Raw genomic sequence first — 22,521 nt, forward strand, 5'->3', positions numbered from 1 at the left:
TTCCTTTTTTCTCATGTACGGTAACTGATAAATGGTTAAATAAAGGCTTTAAAAAAGTTAGAGAAGGAAAAGTAAACACCAATCTTCCTCAGAAGACAGAGCCTGACAAATGACCTTGGTCTTTGAATACACAGCAAATGTCACAAGATAAGAACAATATTTACAGGTCTGTTTCGAGAAAGATGCACTTGTGGAAGTAGACAAGGGGAGTTGGTGTGAAAAGGCTTTGCTCCTTGGGAGGGAAGAACGCTCCCAGGACAGCCTAAAACAAATAAAGCCAGCAAATGTGAGATAAAAACCCAAAAGCCTACGGTAAGCAACGGGTGGAATGCATTCCCAGTGAAACTTCCTGAATGTCCCCAAGGTGTCTTTAGCAAACTAGGCAGCTGCACAGTCTGGTTTTGAGAACGTTTGGAGTTTTTTTTTACATTTAAATTGTAGGTAATTAGGTTCAGCTTTTTGATGGGGTTCAGGGTATTGCATGTGGATGGTGCAGGAAGAATACTAAGTCTACAGTACTGATCAGGGTTTCAAGGAGCTATTACAACTTTGTTAAAAAGCCTTAATAAGCAAACATTTGTTTTAATATGCCTGTGGGTCGCATTACAAAGGTGGCAAGGCCTTTGAAGCTCTCATGCCATAGATGGCCCTTCCTGGCCTGGGGGAGGTGTGACCATTTCTGCCTAGGAAAGGCTTTGTTTCTTGGCTCAGGGATCGAAGACTTCCAACCCAGGGGTCCAGAAACATGCCTCGTGGTGGGAGGCGGGTGTGTACCAGTTAGGAAACCCACCAGAGACTGGTCATTTTTCAGGGGGCATCTCTAAGATGCCCTCTGAGTGCATTTTTTATTAAATCCCACACTGGCATCAGTGTGGTGTGGGCTTAAAATGGTGACGAATTTGATACCAAACCTCCCAGTTTTCAGTAAAGCCATTTTGGTGCTGTGGAGTTCGTAATGACAAACTCCCAGCACGATATACTCTTAATGGCAGCACTGCACTTACAATGTCTAAGAATTGGTCTAGACACTCTAGGGGTACAGAGCTCATGCACCTGCACCCTCACCACTGGCATAGTGCACCCAGCTGACCGATGCCAGGGCAGTGGGTTGTAGGCATGGCACACAGGGATGTGTGCCATGTCGACTCTTCACTTTGTTCTGCACCAAAACACGCAGCCTGCAAAGGCAGTGTGTGTGTAAAGGTACAGGGCTTCTAAGGGTGGCACAATAAGTGCTGCAGCCCTTAGAGGCATTCCCTGGCCACAGTGCCCTTGGTACCCATGGTACCTTTTACAAGGGACTGACATGTGGCCAGAGAGGTGCCAATTGAGGGTTCAAGGTACAGTTTTGGGAAAGAACACAGGCCCTGGGAACCTGATTGGCAGGGACACAAGGTACAAAGAGTCTAAGTGCATCAGTAGGGGGGTTACTGCAACAGAAACCCAGCTTCCTACACCAGTCTGCTCTACTGTAAGCCACCCCACTCTACTTCACTCTGTGCCACTCCAATACACAACACTGCATGCCATTCCAGTCTGCAACACTCCACACCACTCTCCTCTACATCACTAACCTTTACCATGCTGAGCAGCAGCCACACTGGTGTACAACATGGCTAAAACACATTGGCAAAGCCATTAGCTCTTGTATAGGCGAGAGCTGTTGGCTTTGCCAAAGCTTGTTAAGAAATGTATTGTATCTGGGCCCATACCTGTTGTAAGGGAGGCCCGCCCACAGAATGGCCCGACTATGAGCTCTTACACTATGGTTTTCCTTTATTTTTCAGTAAGTTCTAGTGCTGCGAAATTATGGTCAAATAATAATCGGCGCGTCAAAACAGCTAGATAAATAGATAATTCTGGTAATATCTTAAATAAAACTTCTTTGGCGAAAAACAGTTGCATGATGCCAAAGAGCAGCATTGCTATTTTAGCAGAGCTCTTCTAATGCGCTTAGAACAAGTTTTACAAAGCCCTGCAAAGGGTTAAATCACGGTCCATTAACCAGCAGAAATCTTGGCTGAATTTCAACATACAGTCCATTGAAGAAAACATTAATCTGCCCAGCGCGGGCATGCAATTACACGAACCCCTGCACAATGCAAGGGGCCTCGCTAAGCCTGGCACTGCTCACAAAGCAGATATTCGGCTGGAGACAGGAAAGTGGGACTTTCACACAGTGTTGTGTTACCAGGCAGAACTTTGTCCCCAGAGCTGACAGCCCCCACCCCTTCCTGATCTCTCGTGATTACCTCCCCTTGCTGCTCTGCCGCGGGACAAGTACTTCATGTGCTGGCAGTTTATTTATTTAATGCGATTTTATATAGCGCAAACTATACCCAAAGGTGTCTGAGCGCTTTACATAAGGACCAGTAACATTACATAAGGACTTCGGAGTACATGAGTTACATAAGATACAAACAGAAAAGCACTAAATTCACAAAAGAATGGCAGTAAGTACATGCGTCTACTACAGATACTAGTGGTTGGAGTTGCATATCACCTTTACCGCGGCGAACATTCCGCTGTGGTGCGGGCGTTCGACGGAGTGGGCGGGGCTGCGTCGGCCAACGGTTGTGCGCAGCTCCCGGGCCGACGCGAGCACGGAAGGGGATATATATACAAGTTGCAAATCACTCAAGATTACATTTTAAAAAGCAATTAGGGTTGGATAATTAAATATTACATATTTACAGAGCATGACATTGTTGCCGTCATTCAGCCAGGCGTTCAGGTGGTGTTGCACTTGGGGGCGGTGGTCTTGGGTCTGTAGGGATCCCAGAGGTGGAGGCAGTTAGATAAAGTTTCCTATATGGATTTATTCAAAATATAGATTTTTCCTGTCTGGTACATATGGAAGTCGTTTAGTAGCGTGTCTGGAAATTGCAATAAAGTGTTTTAGTACAGCACTTTTTTTTCGCAGTTTTGGCTTCTCTAGCCGCTGTGAATAGTGTGGGGGTGCGAAGGCCTGACTAGGCCTCGGGCGCTGCGCTGCCTGCGGAGCCAAAGTAATCGACACGCACACACTGCTACGCTGGTGTGGACCGGAAGTGCCGTGCCACCTCCGTCCCTTTATTTAAAGCCTTCTGGCCACGCCTGGCCAGAAAGTGATACATTGTGGGTAGTGCTTCCGGGGGCTCAACCTGAGACCCTCGGAGCACTAGAGCTCTACATCCCTTCCCAACTTGGATTTTCAAAATAAACATAATAATCAGTTCAGCATGCTAAATCAGCCAGTCTGTGATTGGGCCGTGGATTAGATCTAAGATTGTATTGCCACTTGCCTCTCGGAGGGATCTGGTCTCGAGGGGGTCCCGGTGATGGCAGAGATGGTTGTTCTGCGGTATCCGGGGGCAGGCATGTGGTGTTGTTTGTAGCTGTATTCTCTTCTTCTTCCCTTGCTGCAGGTATGCCACTGTCTGAGCTCTGTCCTTTTGGTGTAGGTATTTGCTTGAACCATGATATGTTACGAGTCACCTCTTCCCCATCTCGGCTGACTGTGATCGCTGTTCCTCTGGTTTCTTTGATGACCCAGGGTTCCGGTTCGAATGGTGTCTTGAATTTTCCTCCTGGCCTCCTTGTTCGGATCAACACGGTCTCTCCTGGATTCAGGGTCTTTGTTTGGGCTCTTCTCTTGCGACTTGCCTTCTCGTTGGTCCTTCTTCTCCGTTCTTGTGTGCCTGCTGGCGAGTAGGGTGTGGGAGTCCAGTTGTCGGCCATGGGTAGTAGGTCTCTCCGTGGTCCGGCCAGCATCAACGCCCATGGTGACTGCATGGTGGTGCTGTGTGGTGTGCTACGATATTCTCTTAAGAAGGCTTGCAGTGCTTCTTCTGGGTCACTCCCTTCTGCGGATGATATTCGCAGCACTTTGTTTATTGTCCTCATGAAGCGTTCCACCTCGCCGTTGGCTTGTGGCCATTGAGGGGTGATTCGGTGGTGTTTGATTCCCAGGTTTTTCAGAAACTCCTTGAACTCGCTCCCCTGGAATGGGGGCCCATTGTCTGTTTTGATGACCATCGGAATGCCGAATAGGGCGAATGCTTTGCTGAGGATGGGGCGAATGTTCGCGAAGCTGGTTGATGCTGCTGTTTCTACTATGGGGTACTTGGTGTAGTTGTCCATTAGTACTACTGTGATCTTCCCATCTGGGAAGCTTCCAAAGTCTAAGCTTAGCCATGCCCATGGCGATGGGGCATGGTCTTCCGTGATTACTGGGGCCGGCACTTCAGGGCTGCTGGTAATTTGGCATGCTCGACACTCCCGCACGAGGGCCTCAACGCTCTCCTCCATGTTGGGGAACCATATCTTCTCCCGCATCCTCTCTTTCATCCTGCGGGTGCCTTGGTGTCCTTCGTGTGCCAGGGTGGTTGCTCTCTTGTAGTGCCTTGGGGATGACTACGCGAGCTCCTCTCAGTACTAGACCATTGTCAGCGCAGCTGAGGTCATCGTTGATCTTCCAGAACTGTTGTAGGCGTGTTCTGTCTGCCTCGTTCCACCCATTGGTAGCAACTGCATCACTGTCATAGTGGGAGGTGATGACATCGGCGGTTAGTGCGCAGGGGCATGCTCCCGCTGATAGCATATTGATGAACTCTTCGGTCTGGCTTTCTTGGTCTGCATTGTGTGACCCTTCTGCGAGGGGGTGGCGAGACAGAAAATCTGCCGGGTTTTTCGCCCCAGGTCTGTACACAAGGTCCATTTGGTACTGTTGAACTTGGATTGCCCAGCGTTCAATCCTTGGTGGTGGGTGAGGTGCGGTGCCTCGGAATAGGGGAATTAGCGGTTGGTGGTCCGTCACCATTCTGAACGGGTGGCCAGAAATGTAGAGGTGAAAGTGGGCGCAGGCCCATTTTACTGCCAGTGCCTCTCTCTCAATTTGCGAGTATCGCGACTCTGTCGCTGTCAGGGCCTTGCTTGCGAATGCCAACGGGGCCCACACCCCGGGTTCGGATTCTTGTGACAGGAGGGCTCCTAGGCCCACTGGGCTGGCATCTACCAATACCTCGGTGGGTCTCGCAGTGTTGAAGTATGCCATCGTTGTGCTGTCCAGCAGTGCCTCTTTGATTCGGTGAAATGCTTTGTCTTCAGATTCCGTCCATTTCCTTGAGCTGTCTTTCTTCGTCAGGTTTCTCAAGGGCTCTGCGATTGTGGCTAGATTGGGTATAAATCTTGCACAGTACTGTGCCATCCCTAAGAAACTCCTCACTTCGGACGCGGTTGAGGGTGCCGGAGCGTTCTTGATAGCGTGGGATTTGCGGGGGTCCACTTTCACTCCGTCTGAATCAAACACGTATCCGAAGAATTCAATTGATTTTCTGAAGAACTGGCATTTGTCTTTGTGTAGTGTAACACCATACTGTGCGAGTCTCTGTAGGGTGGCCTTCAGTCTTCGGTGGTGTTCCTCACTCGTTTTGGCATGAATTAAGATATCGTCGCTGACATTCAGCACTCCATCAAGTCCGGACAAGATTTCTTTAATTGTATTTTGAAAGATCTCGGCTGCGGATGATATGCCGAAATTTAGTCGCTTGTTTCGTCCCAGCCCCAGGTGTGTTGAGAATGTTGTGATGTAGCGGCTCTCTTCCGCTAGTCTGAGCTGATGATATCCTGCGTTAAGGTCTAACTTAGAGAACCATTGGGCCCCATTCAAGTCCGTCAGGATGTCATCTACTGTTGGGGTGAGGTGCCGCTCCCGTCGAATGGCTTTGTTCGGGATCCTCATATCTATGCAGATGCGGATTTTACCTGGTTGGCGTGGCTTCTCGGCTATCACCATCGGGGATACTCACGGTGTCGGCCCTGATACTTTCTCAATCACACCTTGTTCTTCAAGTTGGTTAAGTTCCTTTTCTACGGCGGTGCGCAGGTGGAATGGTATCCTTCTGTGCCTCAGTGCCACTGGTTGAATGGCGGGGTCCATGTGTAGTTTGATCGGTGGTCGTTTGATGGTACCGTGGCCTTCAAAGAGTGTGGGGAACATTTCCAGGATGTCTTCCGTTTGGAGTGCTTTGACGGCGTTAGCAAATGCAATGAGGCGGAAGTCTTCCGCTGTGTTGCTTCCTACAAGTAGATCTGCTTCTTTGTCTATTACATGGAATGTTGTCGTCACTTCATTGTCTTCCGCTTTCACTTGGACTACCATCTTCCCTCGCAGCGGGAGGGGTTCTTGGCTGCCGTATGTTAGTATTCGTGCCTTCGAGGGGACTAGCTAGGGTCTTGGCTTCAGTGCTTTATAGTGTTGGATTCCCATGACATTCACGGTGGCTCCCGTGTCAATGACGCCAGTCGCTGGAGATCCGTCGATATGTATTTGGCATTTTGGCTGAGGCCTTCGCCGTCTCTTTAGTTCACTTACGAATGATACGTAGTAACATTCATCTTCATCCTCTGTGGAGGACTCGTCAAATTGGGCTTGTCTCGGTGATCTGTTTGATCGAGACGACGTTGCCTCGTCTAGTGATAGCTGCCTCACGGCTCCTGTGATTGGTTTTCTTCCTGACGCTCCTCTTCCTCGGGAGCCACCCCTGCACACGCTTGCGAAATGGTTGGGTATTCCGCATTTTGAGCATGTTTTGCCACGTGCCGGGCAGCCATCTTGGTTGTGTTCGTCTCTGCCACAGTATCCGCATGGTGTTCGGCGTGGCGTCCTGGTCGGCCATCTTCCTCTGCCTCCCCGACCGGTGCCGCGGACTGCGTCTACCCTTTCTGTCTTCACCACGGTTCCTGCTTCTGCCCGTGGGTTCAGGGCTGCTTCCATTGCTGTCGCACGTGCATCCGACAGCTCGTGGGATCTGGCAAGGATCAATATTTCTTCAAGTGTAATGCGTGGTTGCCTTAGGATCAAAGTCCTCAGGTGCTTGTTGCGACAACCCTGAATGAGCTGGGCGGTCACTTCCTTCTTTTCGTCATCATCAGTGCACGTGCTTATGAGATCTCTCAATCGCGCATGGAACGCGTCCATAGTTTCTCCTTCCCTCTGTTTGGATTGGCGGAATTTGAACCGCTCATAGTGTGGGTTTAGCTGGGGGTCGAAATGTGCGTCATAGTCATCGTCATCCCCCGTGTCTGGTAGGTGTTTGAATAACTTGTATAGTTCGGTGCCCCCAAAGTGTAACAACAGGGATCTCTTTACTTCGTTACCCTTCTCCCTGGTAGCAGTGAAGTAGTTGTTGAGCTGTCCTAGCCACACGGCCCATCTGGGAGCTGCTGTGCCCGGGTCTATCAGTTCGCTGAAGGGTGGTAATGCTTGGATCTGTGAGTGAACTGACGGTGTTGGCGGCTGTGTTCCGAGGTTTAACGCCTGTGCTGGGGGTCCTGCTTGCTGAGCCTGGCCGGCTCCTTGCTGTGCTCCCCCAGTCGCCCCTCCTGGGTTTGTGGTCATTTTGGTGTTGGGAGGTGGCTTGGCGCTTTCCCCTTAGGCGCTTTCCCCTTTTGGATTGCTGGTTGCACTTGCTTGTGCTTGTTGGCGTTTGCTTGAGCCAGTGATTGTTGGATTGCTGGTTGCACTTGCTTGTGCTTGTTGGCGTTTACTTGGGCTAGTGCTTGTTGGTGCTGCCTCGTGGCGTGGCCGGCAGTCTCGCTGGCTTGTTTGCGTGTTCGCTGGGCCCCGCGTTCGTTAGGACCGAGGCTCTCTTTCTCTTTTTGCGCTCTTCTGGGGCCGGGCCTCCTTGACGACGTCAGCGCCTCACTTCTGCACATGCGCACGCTGCCGGGCCTGCTGCTGGATCGCCGTCTTCGGTGTGTTCCTGCGCGTGGGCCGATTTACCGCTGCCGTTGCCGGTGCCACACGCAGCTTCTTGCATACGCTGCTTACCGGTAAGGAGATCGTTGTAGTGATGACGGGCTTGTTTCTGTTGCCGCCCCTGCTTCGCTCCAGAGCTGCGGCCGGAGTGTGTGGGCAGTTGTTGCTCGGGCATGCGGTGTTGTGGCCTGGTGCTGTTCGATCTAGGCGCATCCCACCCTCGTCGCCAGTGTGGGGGTGCAAAGGCCTGACTATGCCTCGGGCGCTGCGCTGCCTGCGGAGCCAAAGTAATCGACACGCACACACTGCTACGCTGGTGTGGACCGGAAGTGCCGTGCCACCTCCGTCCCTTTATTTAAAGCCTTCTGGCCACGCATGGCCAGAAAGTGATACATTGTGGGTAGTGCTTCCGGGGGCTCAACCTGAGACCCTCGGAGCACTAGAGCGCTACAAATAGCATGCTTTGGCTTTGCAACCCATCAGCACTGCCTTGTATTCATGCTGCAAAGCATTGGCAAAAACACAGACCGTATACATTATGAACAAAAGATGGGGGTCAAAACGGAACATTGCTCAAAATGGGGTTCCGTAATTCCCCCTGGGAGGTTGGAATGGAATATTGTAGAATAATGGGTAAGGAAATTAAGAAAGGACGAGGAAACTTAACAAAATGAGGGGGGGGGAGGGGGGGTGCTCGGGGAGCGTGTCCAACACAGGTTGGGGGGTGGGGTGTCGTCATTTCATACAGTGGCACTTGCACATAAGGATACAGAACAATGGGAGGGCCAATAACGCAGAGTAGACGGGGATGATGTGTATTTTGATTCTGTGATTTTATAGTGTCTGGACTCCAGGCCCCGTTCTAGAGGGTGGGCCACGCCCACCCAAGGAAGAGCCTGGCCCGCCCAAGGTCGTTAAAGTTTTTCAAGTGCCGTTTTCTTTTTTCACCAATGTTACACTGGGGCCTGCAGATCGATAGGCTCTGCCTAGTTGTTAATTTTCATTAACCCCCTGGTGTGCTCAGGACGGGCCCTTGCTGTCCTACGTCACAGTGGGTGTGTGCTCAGGACGTCCGGGGGCTGTCTGAACGCCACCGATTCCCGAGCATGGCGCGAATTCCACGCCTATGTGGAACAAATAATTAGTGGGCGGAGTTCGGACGGCACCCGTCCGTCCTCCGCACACGCCTACCGTGACGTGGGACGGCCAGGGCCCGTCCTGAGCATTCAAGGGGTTAAGTCCCCGCATTGTGGCGGAATTCACGCTGCAGGGAAGGGGTTAATAGCATCATTAACTTGGGCTACTTTCAGGTCTGGTGACAGGTTTGAAGGCAAGTTTGAACTCAGCAGAGATGATACCTGCTATAATGCTCGAATGAACAGGTCTCCTGAACACTTTCGCTATAACAATCCAAGGTACTCCGGAATCAAAATCAGTGTTATGACAGAAACGCTCTGGAAATGATTTTGCCTTCCCTAAAATATCCTGCTGTGAAGGCATTCGTAAGTTGCAACACTAGCAGTGGTAGAATGCTGCTTTGTGGAGGGACCTATGTTTAATCCGCAGGAAACCGGTTTAATCTCAGCAGGGCCTTCTCAGGATTTCATCATTATGAGGCAGATACAAATGGTGTAACTTGGTTAATTAATAGGAACAATTTTTTGTTTGCAGTGCTACAAAATGGCATATATATGCAGGAAGAGGTTCTACTTGAAAGAAGCATTGGTAAAGCCAAACTCAGACTTGTTGATTAACTAGATGTAGGAAGTTGGCACGCTAACCCACTTTGGCACAGTTATAAGGGCCAGTCTGCGGAGGTGTATTTGAGGCTGGGCTTTGTTATAACCTGCTCTACAAACTAATAAATTAATTTGACTGTCACATTATTTTGTGTTCCTGGTGCAGATGTGACCAAGAACAAGTGGAGCTTTGATCCTCCGTTTGCATGTAGAATAGCCTAGTCGGATAAGTGTCTGCTGCCGTAATCTTTGGGAAATCTGCACCAGTTCTCAGTCTTGAATACTAGTGGGGCAGATGTTCATCTTTGTGAGGTGGATAAATTAAGAGCCTTTGAATTGAATAGATACACTATTGTCTAAACTACAATAATTCGCTTTGTGGTTTGCACTGCACACAAGGTGAATCCTTACAGTATACATAGTTGCGCATAATAAACTAGATCACATGGCTGGAGTAATTCAGGCTGAAACCTGATCAACGCTTGGTCTTGGACTACCAAAACAAATAGCAATTCATGCCTGTAGTTATTATTTGGAGGAACCGTATGGCAGTAAATAAATAATGGTGCATGAAAATACTGTGTCGTATGGGAATTGGGGCAATCCGGACAATGGATGGGAGGGAAGAAGCAACACTAAAAACAAGGAGAAGAAGCAACACAGACAACAGAAGGGTGGTGTCGCAGGGATTCCATTCTCGTACAGAACTGTGCATAGAGACTTGGAACCTCAGTGAATTAGGGTGTACTGAAACTCACCTTAGTACCAAAATCCCCTACCAGACTAGCTACAGTGACTCATTGGTTATCACAGACTCCCAATGCTTAGACAAACCAGAACATGGACTTAGTACACCTCAGGTAACGTGGAACACATGAACACTCTTTCGTAATGGCAGATTGAATGGGGGCTGATGGATGCGTGGCGAGGGCAACATCCTGGGGATAGGGACTACTCCTTCTTTTCCGCGCTCCATGAACTACATGTCCGGATCGATACGATTCTTTGTGACCACACCACCGCTAACATGGCGACACACACGGAGTACCTAGCTAGGACCATTTCAGAACATAATCTCCAGCTGCTCTCTCTCCAGTGGCAGCGAGTGAGGACAGCGATTCCCAATTGGAGATTGAACCCGGACACGCTAGAAGATCAGGTCTTTCAAGCTGAGATTCAAGAGGGGTTGGAGACGTACTTTGCAGTTAATAAGGGGACGGCCTCTACTAAGGGACTAGAATGGGACGCATTTAAGGTGGTGGTGAGAGGCTTATGCATTGGTAAACACTTCGGGGGATAGAGTGGTGCTAGAGGAGGTCGGGAAGGCAGAGGAGGCGCTGAGGGAGATAGAGAAGCAGAGACCGGAGCGGGGAGCGTTGCATGCACAGCTTTTGGAGGCTAAAGAGTTAGTGGCAGCGGAGACTGAAAGGTTGCAATGCTATGACTATAAGCAGTATACAGCGAGGGTCCATGCGGAGGGCGACAAGGTCGGTACGCTGCTGGCGAGACTGGCGAACCCGGAGCCGAGGGGGTGCTCGATTTTGAGTGTGAAGACGGAGTCGGGGGACACAGTCTATTCCCAAATGGCGATCCTCTCGTGTTTTGCGGAGTATTATGAGACCCTATACCGGAGTCGGTTGGAGGCGTGGCAGATTACCTGGCGGGGATTAGTTTCCCGCAGTTGGAGGAGGAGGAGGCTAAGGCCCTGGGCGCCGCGATCACATTGGCTGAGGTTAGGGGAGCAGTTAAACACATGGCAAGAAAAAAGACACCTGGGGTAGACGGCCTCCCGGTGGAATTTTATGCTAAGTACATTGACACTTTAGCGCCCCAGTTATTAGAAGTCTATAATGAAGCACTGGAACGAGGCCGCCTACCCAGATCTATGAGGGAGGCTTTGGTTGTACCCCTACTGAAACCTGGGAGAGATAGCACGGATGTGACCTCGTATAGGCCACTGTCTATGTTGACGGTGGACTACAAAATCTTGAGCCGTATCCTGGCTACCAGATTGCTACCTTATATGACGACGTTAATTCACGAGGACCAGGCTGGCTTTATCCCCACCTGGAACACTTCGGCTAATATCCGCCGCCTGGTGCACGTCTTGGGGAGCGAGCTGGATCTGGATGACTGGCCAGCAGGGCTATCTATTGATATGGAAAAAGCATTTGATAGCTTAGAGTGGGATTATCTGGATAAGGTACTGGAGAGGTTTGGCCCAGGGACCAGGTTCCGGTGTTGGACGAGAGTTTTATACTCCTCGGCTACCACCAGGGTGCGACTGGGTTCAGTGATATTGACCGCATACCCGGAGCAGAGAGGTACACGACAGGGATGTTCCTTATCGCCTCTGCTGTTCTCTTTGGCGATCGAGCCCTTGGCAATACGAGCTAGGTCGTGAGCAGTGTATGGAGGGATCGTCTGCCGAGGTGAGCAACATTACATCTCGCTCTATGCAGATGATCTATTGATGTTCCTAGAGGACACGGCTGAGGCGTTGAGGAAGGCGGTGACTGCGCTTGTAGCGTTTGGGGCCCTATCGGGTCTCAGGGTGAACTGGCGTAAAACTTGTCTTTTCCCACTGAGAGCGGGTACACCTCAGCCGCCGCTGCCTGCGGATGTGGTTTGGGAGGGTTCCTGTTTTACCTACCTAGGAGTGACGATCTATCATAGTGCTGAAGATTTGCTGGAAGGGAACATAGGACGCAGCATAAGAGCCCTGAAGGGCTCGGTAGAATTTTGGGCCACACTCCTGCTGTTGGTGGTTGGAAGAGTGGCGCTGCTCAAAATGGTGGCCTTGCCGCGCCTCCTGTATTATTTTAGAACGTTACCAATATGTATCCCGCCTAGGTTCTTTAGGGAACTACGGACCCTCACCATTGGGTTCCTATGGGGGAACGGAAGGAGACGGGTGGCGTTGGACATGCTGCGTCAGCCGAAACTCGAGGGGGGAATGGCGGTGCCAGATTTCGAATTATATTATTTGGCGGCGCAGTTACAGATCCTTACGCAACACGTAGCTAGGGAATTTCGAGGCCCTGACCAGCACAGAGGGATGGGGATACCGAGACATGTACTGTCCTACATTGTCATGCAACAACAACTTGATGTGAGAGGCCCGACGCTCGAGGAAAAAACTTTACGGTTGTGTTGGAATAGGTGTCAGAAGCGAGCTGGAGTGGTACACCAGTATGCCCCGGAAATACCCCTGGGCATGCTAACGGCATTACCGCATGGAGGAGACTGGTCCCCCCTCATCGAGTGGGAGGAGATGGGGCTCCACATGGTAGGCGATTTGTACGCCAACGGAGAATTGCTGCCCTTCCAAGCGGTGCAGGACCAATTTGGAATCCCGGCTGGGAGCTTCCTCTTGTACATGGCCGTAACAGCGGCAATAAAGAAGCATTGGAGGGTAGGGCAGTTGGAGCCGACGACCACGATGGCGTGCCAATTTGTGGTGATGTCGGCGGGAACGTTTAAGGCGGTTACGTGTTTGCATTCTCGAATGCTCCACGAAGGATTGACACCCCTCACCGCGTTGAAACTGAAATGGGAGGAGAGTATAGGGAAGCCTATACCGGATGAGACATGGGGTCATCTCCTGAGGAGGGCGTGGAAGGGATGCAGGAATGCCCGCTTTCAACAAGTACACTTCTTTGTAGTACACAGGGCTTATTTAACCCCAGGCAAGATACAGAGGCACTTCCATGTCGAGTGGGCGGCATGCCCGAGGTGCTTCCTCCCAGGGGCGGAGCTGGACCACATGATGTGGGATTGCCCGAAACTGGGATTGTATTGGACAGAAGTGGGAGAGCTCTTGAATGGAGTAACGGATAGACAGGTGACTTTTGATAAGGCAGCTTGTCTGCTGCTCTGGTTCCCTCACACCAAGAAAACGAAGGTCACCAGTAAATTTATGGACCTAGCTCTTATTTTGGCCCAGAGAGAGATCACCTGGCGATGGAAGTCGTCGGAAGGCCCATCCAGTAGGCGCTGGGCGACGGAATTGGACAAATGGGCCAGAAGTGAAAGTATGGTCCGGCTTAGACAGGCGACCCGTACCGCTGATGAGAAAGGCTTGGAGGTGGCGCTTGCATGGGAGGGGCTGGTGCAAACACTGAGTGATTACCTGTCACAGGAGAGGGACCAGGAAGAGTGAAGCTAATAGAGGGTTCCAGGTGACGCATGATTGCATGAGTGTTGTTTCCTCAGCTCCTGAGTGACGGAATATAATCCTGAAGTTGGCTCACACCAGCGATAGTTTAGGGAGCGGGTGGAGGGTGGGGGGTTGAGGGGCCCCTGCGGAAGGCGTGAGGATGATTGCTGCATGTGTGGACAGGGAGATGGTAGTAGAACGATGGGTTTGTGTGATAGGTTCCCTTGGGTAGAGCAAAGGGCATTGGCCTTGTTCACTATTCTTCACTGCTGACCGGGGGGGCAAGTTGTTGGTTGGGGTTAGGGGTGGGGTAGGCATAGAAAAGCAGATCTTTTAAACAAGCCCGAATGTACTGATGTCGAGTAAATGTTATTGTATTATCGCCTGGCTTAATTACGGATTCCTAGCTTTCGCCGCCCTGCCTCCGGGATGTGGGCTGAATAGCTGTGTGGTGTTCCGGTTAACGATTGGGGAATGGCGATAAGCGGAGGCGAGCGAGATTGACCACATGATTGTACATTTCTGATTCTGCAATAAAAATGGAAGTTAAAAAAAAAAAATGAACACTCTTTCGTTATACAATGATTTCAATCCAGAACAAGGAGTAAATGAGGACGCTTGCACATTTGAAATGTTTATTTACTAATGCAGTGTTCTCAAGCGCAGTATCGTCGCTAATACAAGCAAACATATTATAAGAAACAAAGTAATCAGCATAGTCACTAGTCCATAGAACACAAAAGGTGAAAGCATGGTAAAATGCTAAAAAGAATAGGGTTCACTAACACCTTATTCTCACCCTCCCTAGCTAGTATATTATTTTATATCTAAGAAGGTCTCTTTGGGTTTTAGCAGGGCGGGCCCATACTTCAGATCCTAGTGGTAAGGGATCACATCATCTTCCACCAGCTCTCTGCATGCGAAGCACCATCAAGTGTGTGTGTATGCTCTGTGCAAAGCCATATAAAACTCTCCTAAAGCCAGACTTGGCCGCAGCTGCATGTATGTTATGTCTAGGAACGTGCGAAGATCAGACCTCACAACAACCACTGTGTTGCGATATCCTTGAAGGTTTCAGCACTCACTATACAAACACAGCTCACCAAGCAAGGCTGATATCAGAGTAACAACATATTATTCTCGCGTGAATCAAAACATTCTAATAGGCTCCAATCTAAAGCAACAGATATGTGTTGTGTGCAGAAGCAGCAGAAAGGTAAAATGGCATTTAAACTCCTAATAAGCTCATGCTAACTTAACACAGCATATAGGCAAAGTGTATCTATATGACAGTGGAAGGTGGGAGGGAAGAAGCATCATGGGGGAAGAAGACATAAGCAACACTGACGAAGAAGAGAGAAAATATGTGGCGGGAGGGAAGAAGAAAGAAGCAACAAGGGGAAAAGAAAGATAATGAGAGGGAGGAAAGAAGCAACATGGACAACGGGAAGGTCAGAAGAAGCATGGTAGGAAGAAGCAGCTCAGGGAAAGAAGTACTTGCCCCGTGCTCCAAATAAAAGAAGAGGATGTGAAGCAGCATGTGCCAGCCAATTAGAAGGGAGCAAATAAGAGTGACACTGAAACCAACGAATGGTAAGCAATGGGTGGGCTTGAAGCCCCTTTTAGTAAACAAAATATCTTGCAAGCTTGAACACATTCGCTGTCTCAGGCGAGAGCTAAAAACACGTGATTATATAATTATTTTAAGATAAAACACCAATGTTTCAATAGATGTTGAAGTTACAAAAACAGCAGACTACTACAGGTAAGGAGCAAAATCTAAAAACGAGTGTAACAGTTGAGTTAAAAAAAAAATACATTATGACACAACGCAAAATACCTTAATCATTCCCAAATTATGTTGGAAGGTGTATACTGTAATAGAGATAATCAGTCACAATAAGATAAGCATTTTTTATAGTACTATTTTTTTCCATAAGCACTTTAACTTACTGATGTATTTCAATACAGTTATGATAATATGATATATGTTTTTCAGCTCATAGTGTGCACCCATTGTACCCTAATTTTAAATGAGTGGCTAAGCAGAGCAATTGAGTTCACAGTATGGTTCCCGTGTTTGTTTATTACAGGCCACTGCAATATTGTTATCCTGAATGACTAAAGCATCTTTATACCGAATTCCGTTGGTAAATGTTAAAAACCATTTAAACAACTGCACACCGAATTTAGGTTACAAAACATGCATACATCTAAATACTAGCAGCTCAAGCATAGTTTCTTCTTGCATTAAGAACCTGATGGTAAAGCTAGAGGTGCCACCCCAAGAAGTAAGATTATTAGAGGCTAGAATTGCAAAAAAAGACCATATTTCTGATATTCATGATGTTAACGGTCTAAACACAAAAAACACTAGATGGCATCAAAGCCAGGTGGAAAAAGATATACGCCCAATAGAAAATGGGTTATGGTAGGCATCATGTGCATACACCCGGGACCTATCAGCAGGATAGGGTTCCTGTTTGGTCCAAATGATATCTCTCCATACAGTGTAAGATGCAAAGGTTCAGCTGTGGATGTTTGGGTGAACTAATACTGAAATGTGCTTATGAGGCTGTGGCCAAAAGTCTACGTCTATCCGCCTATTGTAGTGTGTCTCGTCATAGGGAAATACAGTTGGTAGCAATCTGGAGGCAAAACTCTGGTTCACTTATAACATGTGTATTTGTAAAGCGCACCATTACCCGAAGGTGTCCTGGCGCAGAATAACAGATGTTTATTGTTACCCAACTCAATGGTGCTCATTTTATCGACCTCAGATAGATAAAAGGCTGAGTGGACCCTCCGGGATTTGAACCTGTGACTATGAGGTCAAACACAGGCCCCTGCAGTGGATGCCTTAGTCCACAGAGCCACCAGACCCGAATGGCCCTTACCAAGTAAAGATATAACACTATGATGGGCCAGTCCATTACCATCACCCACTGGGGAATGGACCCACAGTGTGTACTGGTGTATGCCAGCGGATAAGGTGGAATGTAAAGGGAGGGGTTGTCTGGAGATAGTTATAAAAAACTTGAAGTCCCTTAGAAGAACATAATGGACTTGGTTAAGTGAGCACCTCAAGTCAAGGAGAACAGGTAGCAATGCACTATAGAGCCACTAGCAAAGAGATTACTCATTACAAGAACTCAAAAACTACCCTGTAACAAATATGTAGACAACTATGCTTCTAAGCGTACAGGTGGAATATTATGCCATTTTGCCTGCATTAGTCACGTATTTGGTGATAACTGTAATATGTTAATCTTGCAGGCTCCATATTTCCTTTTGCATTGTTTCACGTAAAGTTACCAATTGTTTTCCAATTGTTTGCATGAACATCGAAAAATGATACTAGATAATATATAAATTTTTTTAAATTCTCTTCATTGTATAAATCATTAAATCCCTAATCAAGATTCACTTAACTTCCTTTGTGTTACCCCATGCGCACCCCAAAATGGTATCTGAAATTTGGTAAACTTTCTTCAAATATTTCAAAAGGTTAGCCAAAAATTGATTTGAATGCCCCCTGTATTCACTGAAAAAGGGACTGGGTTGTATTTCTGGCCCAAATGCTGAAAATCCCCAATATTAATCCGTTATTTAACAACACCGCAACACCCAACCCGCGTTGTCTGCCATGTTGTTCTCTTGATAGCTCTTTACTTTCTCCTGTTGGCAAATTGGTATTTTGAGCATGGCGGGTGTTGCGAGTGGTGGTCTGAGTGTTACTAACCATATCTGATTCATGTCATTGGTCTTTTGCATTTGAGCCGGAACCAAAAACATTTTTGCAGTGAAGATATGCGTAGAAAGAAAAAGATAAATGATAGCCAACTGTGTATTATGGTGTGCAAAATAGTTACAGGACTTAAGTCATCACATTTTTAAAAGGCAATGCTTTTTTTAAAATGCTAAGCTTCCAAAGTATTTTTTAAAGTGAACTGCGGGAAAGGGATCCTGTGTGGCAGCGGGGCATTTCTACTGCTGTATAGGACTATGAATCAGCATGCTGCAGTCCTTCTGCGTCTTAGAATTCTTGCAACAGGGAACGCAAAGTATGCAGATGTGTCATTTGTATGTTAATTTTTCTTGTCACAATGAAAAAAAAAACAATAAAAATATATATATTTTTTAAAACAGAAGATGGGTGGAAAAGGCCTAGCAAAGCAGTCTTGTCACTTTGTAGTCACACAAGTGCTTGACTTCGGAACCACTTAATTTTTTTAAATTACCATTCTGTGGTGGATCCGTAAATAAAAGAAAATATGAAAATGAAGTACAGGGAAAGTGCGTTCATTTAAAAGGGAGGGTTGGCTGCAATTTGCCGCATATCCATCTAAAACAAGTTAAGATAAAAAAAAAATAGGGCTATAGGTGGCTGTCTGTATAGGGGAGGATGGTGGCAACAGAGGAGCAGGTCGGAGTAGCAGTCCGAGGAGAGAAAGGGAAAAGTAGCACACGAGGAAGGACTCAGCAAGGATGGCAGTGTGAGGTGAAATGCACAGGAGGGATAGAGTAAGGTAGAGGAAGGGGAGAAATACACAGGCAAGAGCAACACGGAGTATGGGGGAGAGAAGCACAGGTAAGAAATAGTAACACAGAGTTCAGAGGGTGAGGGAAGTACACGAGGGAGACGGCTGTAAAACACATGCTCTCTCATTGAGTTTTAACCTATAAGAAAAAGTATTTTCCTATAATTGAGCTGTGGAGGGACACGATTAAAGAGGCTGTACCGAGGGGGGAGGGGAGGGTGTACAAACACAAGACTAACAATTCAAGGCATGTAATAAGAAGTGAGTTAATATTAGTGGCAATAAAGCAAACTAGTGGTAAACAGTGGGTCGGCTTTAAGTCCACTGTAAATTCTTGTTGAGCTGACAATAGTTATTTTGCAAACAGACGGCTTGTCCTGATTCCTAGGCTCATCCTAAAAAGTATTAATGATACTCAGTTTAATTCTACTAAAGTACCTGACCGGAATGGAATTTGTAAATCGCAAGGGAGACTGCATCGAGCGTTTAATTCAGTAAGCTATTTGTTGTATCCTAGCTATATTGTAGTTTGTCATCTTTGAGGTTCCTCGTCGCCATAAAATTGTAATAACTTGGTCCAGACTAGTAGTGGTAGCTCAGTAGTATTTATTGTTGTAATAAGATGATCTGTGGGAAAGGCACATGGTATCCAAACCAGGATACCACAAGTGTACACGTTACATGTCCAAATGTTCAGCCCCACCAGGAGCAGCCAGCATGCTGCTCAGCCCTTCTCAACTGTGACCTCACACTCCCAACATTCCATATTACATCATTCGTGCAAAATTCCATTAGCATAGCATGAACCACATTAAAACCAGGATACTACACTATTTCAATCGGAGGCTCTTCCGCTAAAGCTTAGGAGCATCGCCCTAAAGCTCTTTGAGCATTGCAAAAAAATAAAACTATAATAGGAAGTTGTCATTTTAATTTTCTCTGTGGACTGAAATCCAAGTTAGAGAGGGCGGGGCTCGCTGCCGTCAGAGGGAGTGGTTTGCACTGTGTAAGTGAGCATTGACCCAAATTTTTCCACTGCTGTTATCTTTGTGGATATGAAGAGATGAGTATTTGTAAAACGTTAGAACTGAGGGGCAAATATAATAAACCAAAGCAATAAATGGGAACGGAAGCTCTCTGGTACTGAAATTTTCCCTCCTGTATTTTCTCCTAGGTATTGGGTTAAACAGCTCCCCGGTTGGACTAGCTGCGTACATTTTGGAAAAGTTTTCTACCTGGACCGATCCAGAGTTTCGTAATTTGGAGGACGGGGGGCTAGAACGGTATGTACTTGAGATGTGCGGCGTAATAAATCTGAACACCAAACACTGAAGTTGGATGCAATATACAAAGTTGTTGTCATGTACTGTTAAACATTGTAGCTGAACTGGTAGCCTTGTTCTGCTAATAGCCGCTGTTGGGTAATCCATCTTCCACTTTTATGTAGACCCTTGAGTAGAGTATTTCTTATTCAGTTACCTTCACCACTTCTCATATGATAATATTTACAACGTTATTATTCATATCAGAGCCCTCGCCTCACAGTAAAATCGGGTGCCTGAGGTAAGTGCTCAACAGAGGCTCCAAGATTAGCTCAAATCTCCATTATGAGATCTTAGTAAGTAACTACAGCTTGCTATATTAACTACTAGCCCTAGCTGTCTCTCGTCATTGGCCACTGTGAGTCCATATCAGTGTATCTCAAGTATACCATAATAGCTTCCAAGCTGAACGCAAACGCCGATGACTGCATGTGCAAATCCAACATGCGTCCTGGTTCACATTTTCTGTCACAGCTGAAGCCATGAACTAGGCCCAAGTACAGAGATATACTTCATTAGAAAAAGCCGTCATTGTAACTTAATCATTCTAAGATTCTTTTTATTTCTTAAACCACTGAATAATCAATGGCACTGTAAAATTACACCCTTAAGCTTATTGTACCAATTGATCTGGAATTATACCGATGGCATCAGTGCTTGGCAGCTTCTGTGTTGTAGTTGGCAATTGTATTTTAAGATTGTCACAGTATGTTGCTATACACATCAACCAGGTTGGTTTTAGATCTTGCCGCAGCAAAGGGAAGTAACCAACCAGGCAGCGGTAGGCATCCTATTTTAGGTCTATTTTACAGGGCAGTGCATCTGTCTAAGTTGCGAAAAACATTGTGTTCTTACCAAGACTATACATGGGTTTAGAACCCACCCATAGCTTACCATTCCTCTCAACCTGTTTCTTCTTTGTGTTCCAGCTTGTCATTCTGTTTGTCCCTCCCATGGAGCATAGCTAGCCTCTGTACCATCTATTTTTATTTACTGGCATCTATGCTTTCACAGCGTCCTTTTCAAGCACCACCTTCTTTTTGCTTAAGCAGTCCACAAGGATGCATTTGTTTTTAATATGTCTCCGTAGTGTACTCCTCTTCCCCTGCACTCTGCAGTGCTCTCTTGTCTCCTCTGTGCTTCACTCCACCCTCCTCCATGTTGTGCTCACTCTTGTGTCCTCTCCCCTGTTCTTTTTTTTTTTATCTTTATTTTAAAAAGGTTTTTTATACATATACATTTCCATCCAGTGTTACAGCACACTATATCCAGTCATATTTCAACACGTTTCCAACAAGAAAAAAAAGGGAAAACAAAGTACTCTTTTATATAAAGGAGAAAGCAATTTGGCATATTATTTTAGTCGCTTTTTACATATTCCTGATAGCTCTCTGCTACCTAACAATCCCTTGACGCTAAACAATAGTAAAGAGTTAGAAAAACAGAAACAAAGAAGCAAAAATTGCAAAGATCCCTAGAAAAGCGTGCTACAGGAAGAGTCCTATCTAGGTGACAGTTCATCCCCCTTTTCCAATGTGCTATGGGCCTCCAAATTTTGCACCCCAGAGCTCTGGCTCTGCGACCCTTCCTGTCATAAATTGCTTTCTCTAAATTGTATGTAGACAGTAGCCTGACGATCAAGGTTTGGAAAGTTGGAGGAACCTTGTCTAGCCAGGCCTTTGCTATGCATATGCGGTATACTGCCATGGCCGTAAATAAGAACTCCGTAGCCTGACCACCTGCTACTCCCGACACCCCAAGGATTATTCATTCTGGCGACAAGGTTACCCTAACCCCTTGCGAAGTGTCCATAAACTGCTCGATTGCAGTATTAAGGGAATACACCTGTGGGCAGCCTGCGAATATGTGGATTATTTCAGCATCGGTTGAGTCACCCCCCCGCGCGCTTTTCTGGCAGTAGTGTAGTACAGGGAGTACAAAGTCTTATAATGTTGTGCTTGTAGAGCTGCTGAAAATAATAAAGTACGTCCCATATCCAAGGAGTCCCGGAATCCCTCGTGTAGTGATCCTAGTTTCTCTGCCCACTTGGTGGCGTGCTTCTCCCTGTCATCTATTTTAAGTGCATTCAGTTCAGCATATAACTGCAGAATCGAACAGTTCCCACTGCACTCTACATAATCTAATATTTGGCAATGGCCAAATCCTAGTGGACCACCCTGTTTATTGGCAAAGAAACTTCTCACTTGTAAGTACTTAAAGCTCCTACTACTTAAATTGAATTTAGTTTGTAGCTCTTGAAACTGAAGCATTCCCCCCTGATCACATAAATCCCCAACTTTCTTTATGCCTTTATTCACAGCCTCCCCCACTTCCTGTAGTGTGAAAGGGAGGTCTAAGTCCTCTTTGCCCTCTTCTTCTAATACCGAGTGTGGTATGTCCTCAAGGTATTCCGTAGTCTCTACCTCCAAGGTTGGAAGATGCTGATCATATAATGCTGCATAATACCCTCTAAAGACCTCCCTAACCTCTTCTGCCTTATTCACCACTCCCCCCTTGCTGTCTGAAATTTCCTTTATTTCTCCTGCTGCCAGATTCTGCCTCGTCCGAATTGCCAAAAGGTATCCAATCCTTTTGCTAAATTCGTAGCATTTTTCTTTTTTGATTAAATAATTACTGGCTGCTTTCCTGAAGATGCTTTCGCTTGCCTCTGCTTTATTTATATCAATTTTTAGGAGAATGTCCACCAAGGGCTCCTTCCTTGCTATAGCCCTGATTATAAGTGCTTCTAGAGCTGCAAGCTCTTTAAGCATTTTTTCTATTCTATTCCGCTCCTGTATGTTTCTATAAAGCGTGTAACTCAAGGTTTCCCCCCTGATTCCAGCCTGAAATACATCCCAAGCATTGCTGGGGGAGGGGGGGAGGGGGGGGCTGACCCTCTATTAATTTCCAAAAAAGAAGCTATCCAAACGTGCATGTGCTTGATGTATTCCTCATTCTTTAGGAGGGCCCTCTCAAATGTCCAAGATGGCTCCTTCTTCTTATGATCCCCCAGTGACAA

At 47.1% G+C, this 22,521-nt stretch overlaps 1 protein-coding gene across 3 annotated transcripts in view; it reads left to right on the top strand.

Moving 5' to 3' along the window:
• The window catches only part of LOC147706905 (epoxide hydrolase 1-like), a 289,615-nt gene that overhangs the window by 253,805 nt on the left and 13,289 nt on the right, over positions 1-22,521 (top strand). For all 3 annotated transcript variants that reach the window (XM_086926163.1, XM_086926165.1, XM_086926164.1), the window contains one exon: positions 19,355-19,463. In XM_086926163.1, coding sequence (XP_086782289.1) covers positions 19,355-19,463 — 109 coding nt within the window. The remainder of the gene's footprint in view (positions 1-19,354; positions 19,464-22,521) is intronic.

Source organism: Lissotriton vulgaris, chromosome 6 (assembly GCF_964263255.1).
Source record: "Lissotriton vulgaris chromosome 6, aLisVul1.2, whole genome shotgun sequence".
NCBI classification, from domain to species: domain Eukaryota; kingdom Metazoa; phylum Chordata; class Amphibia; order Caudata; family Salamandridae; genus Lissotriton; species Lissotriton vulgaris.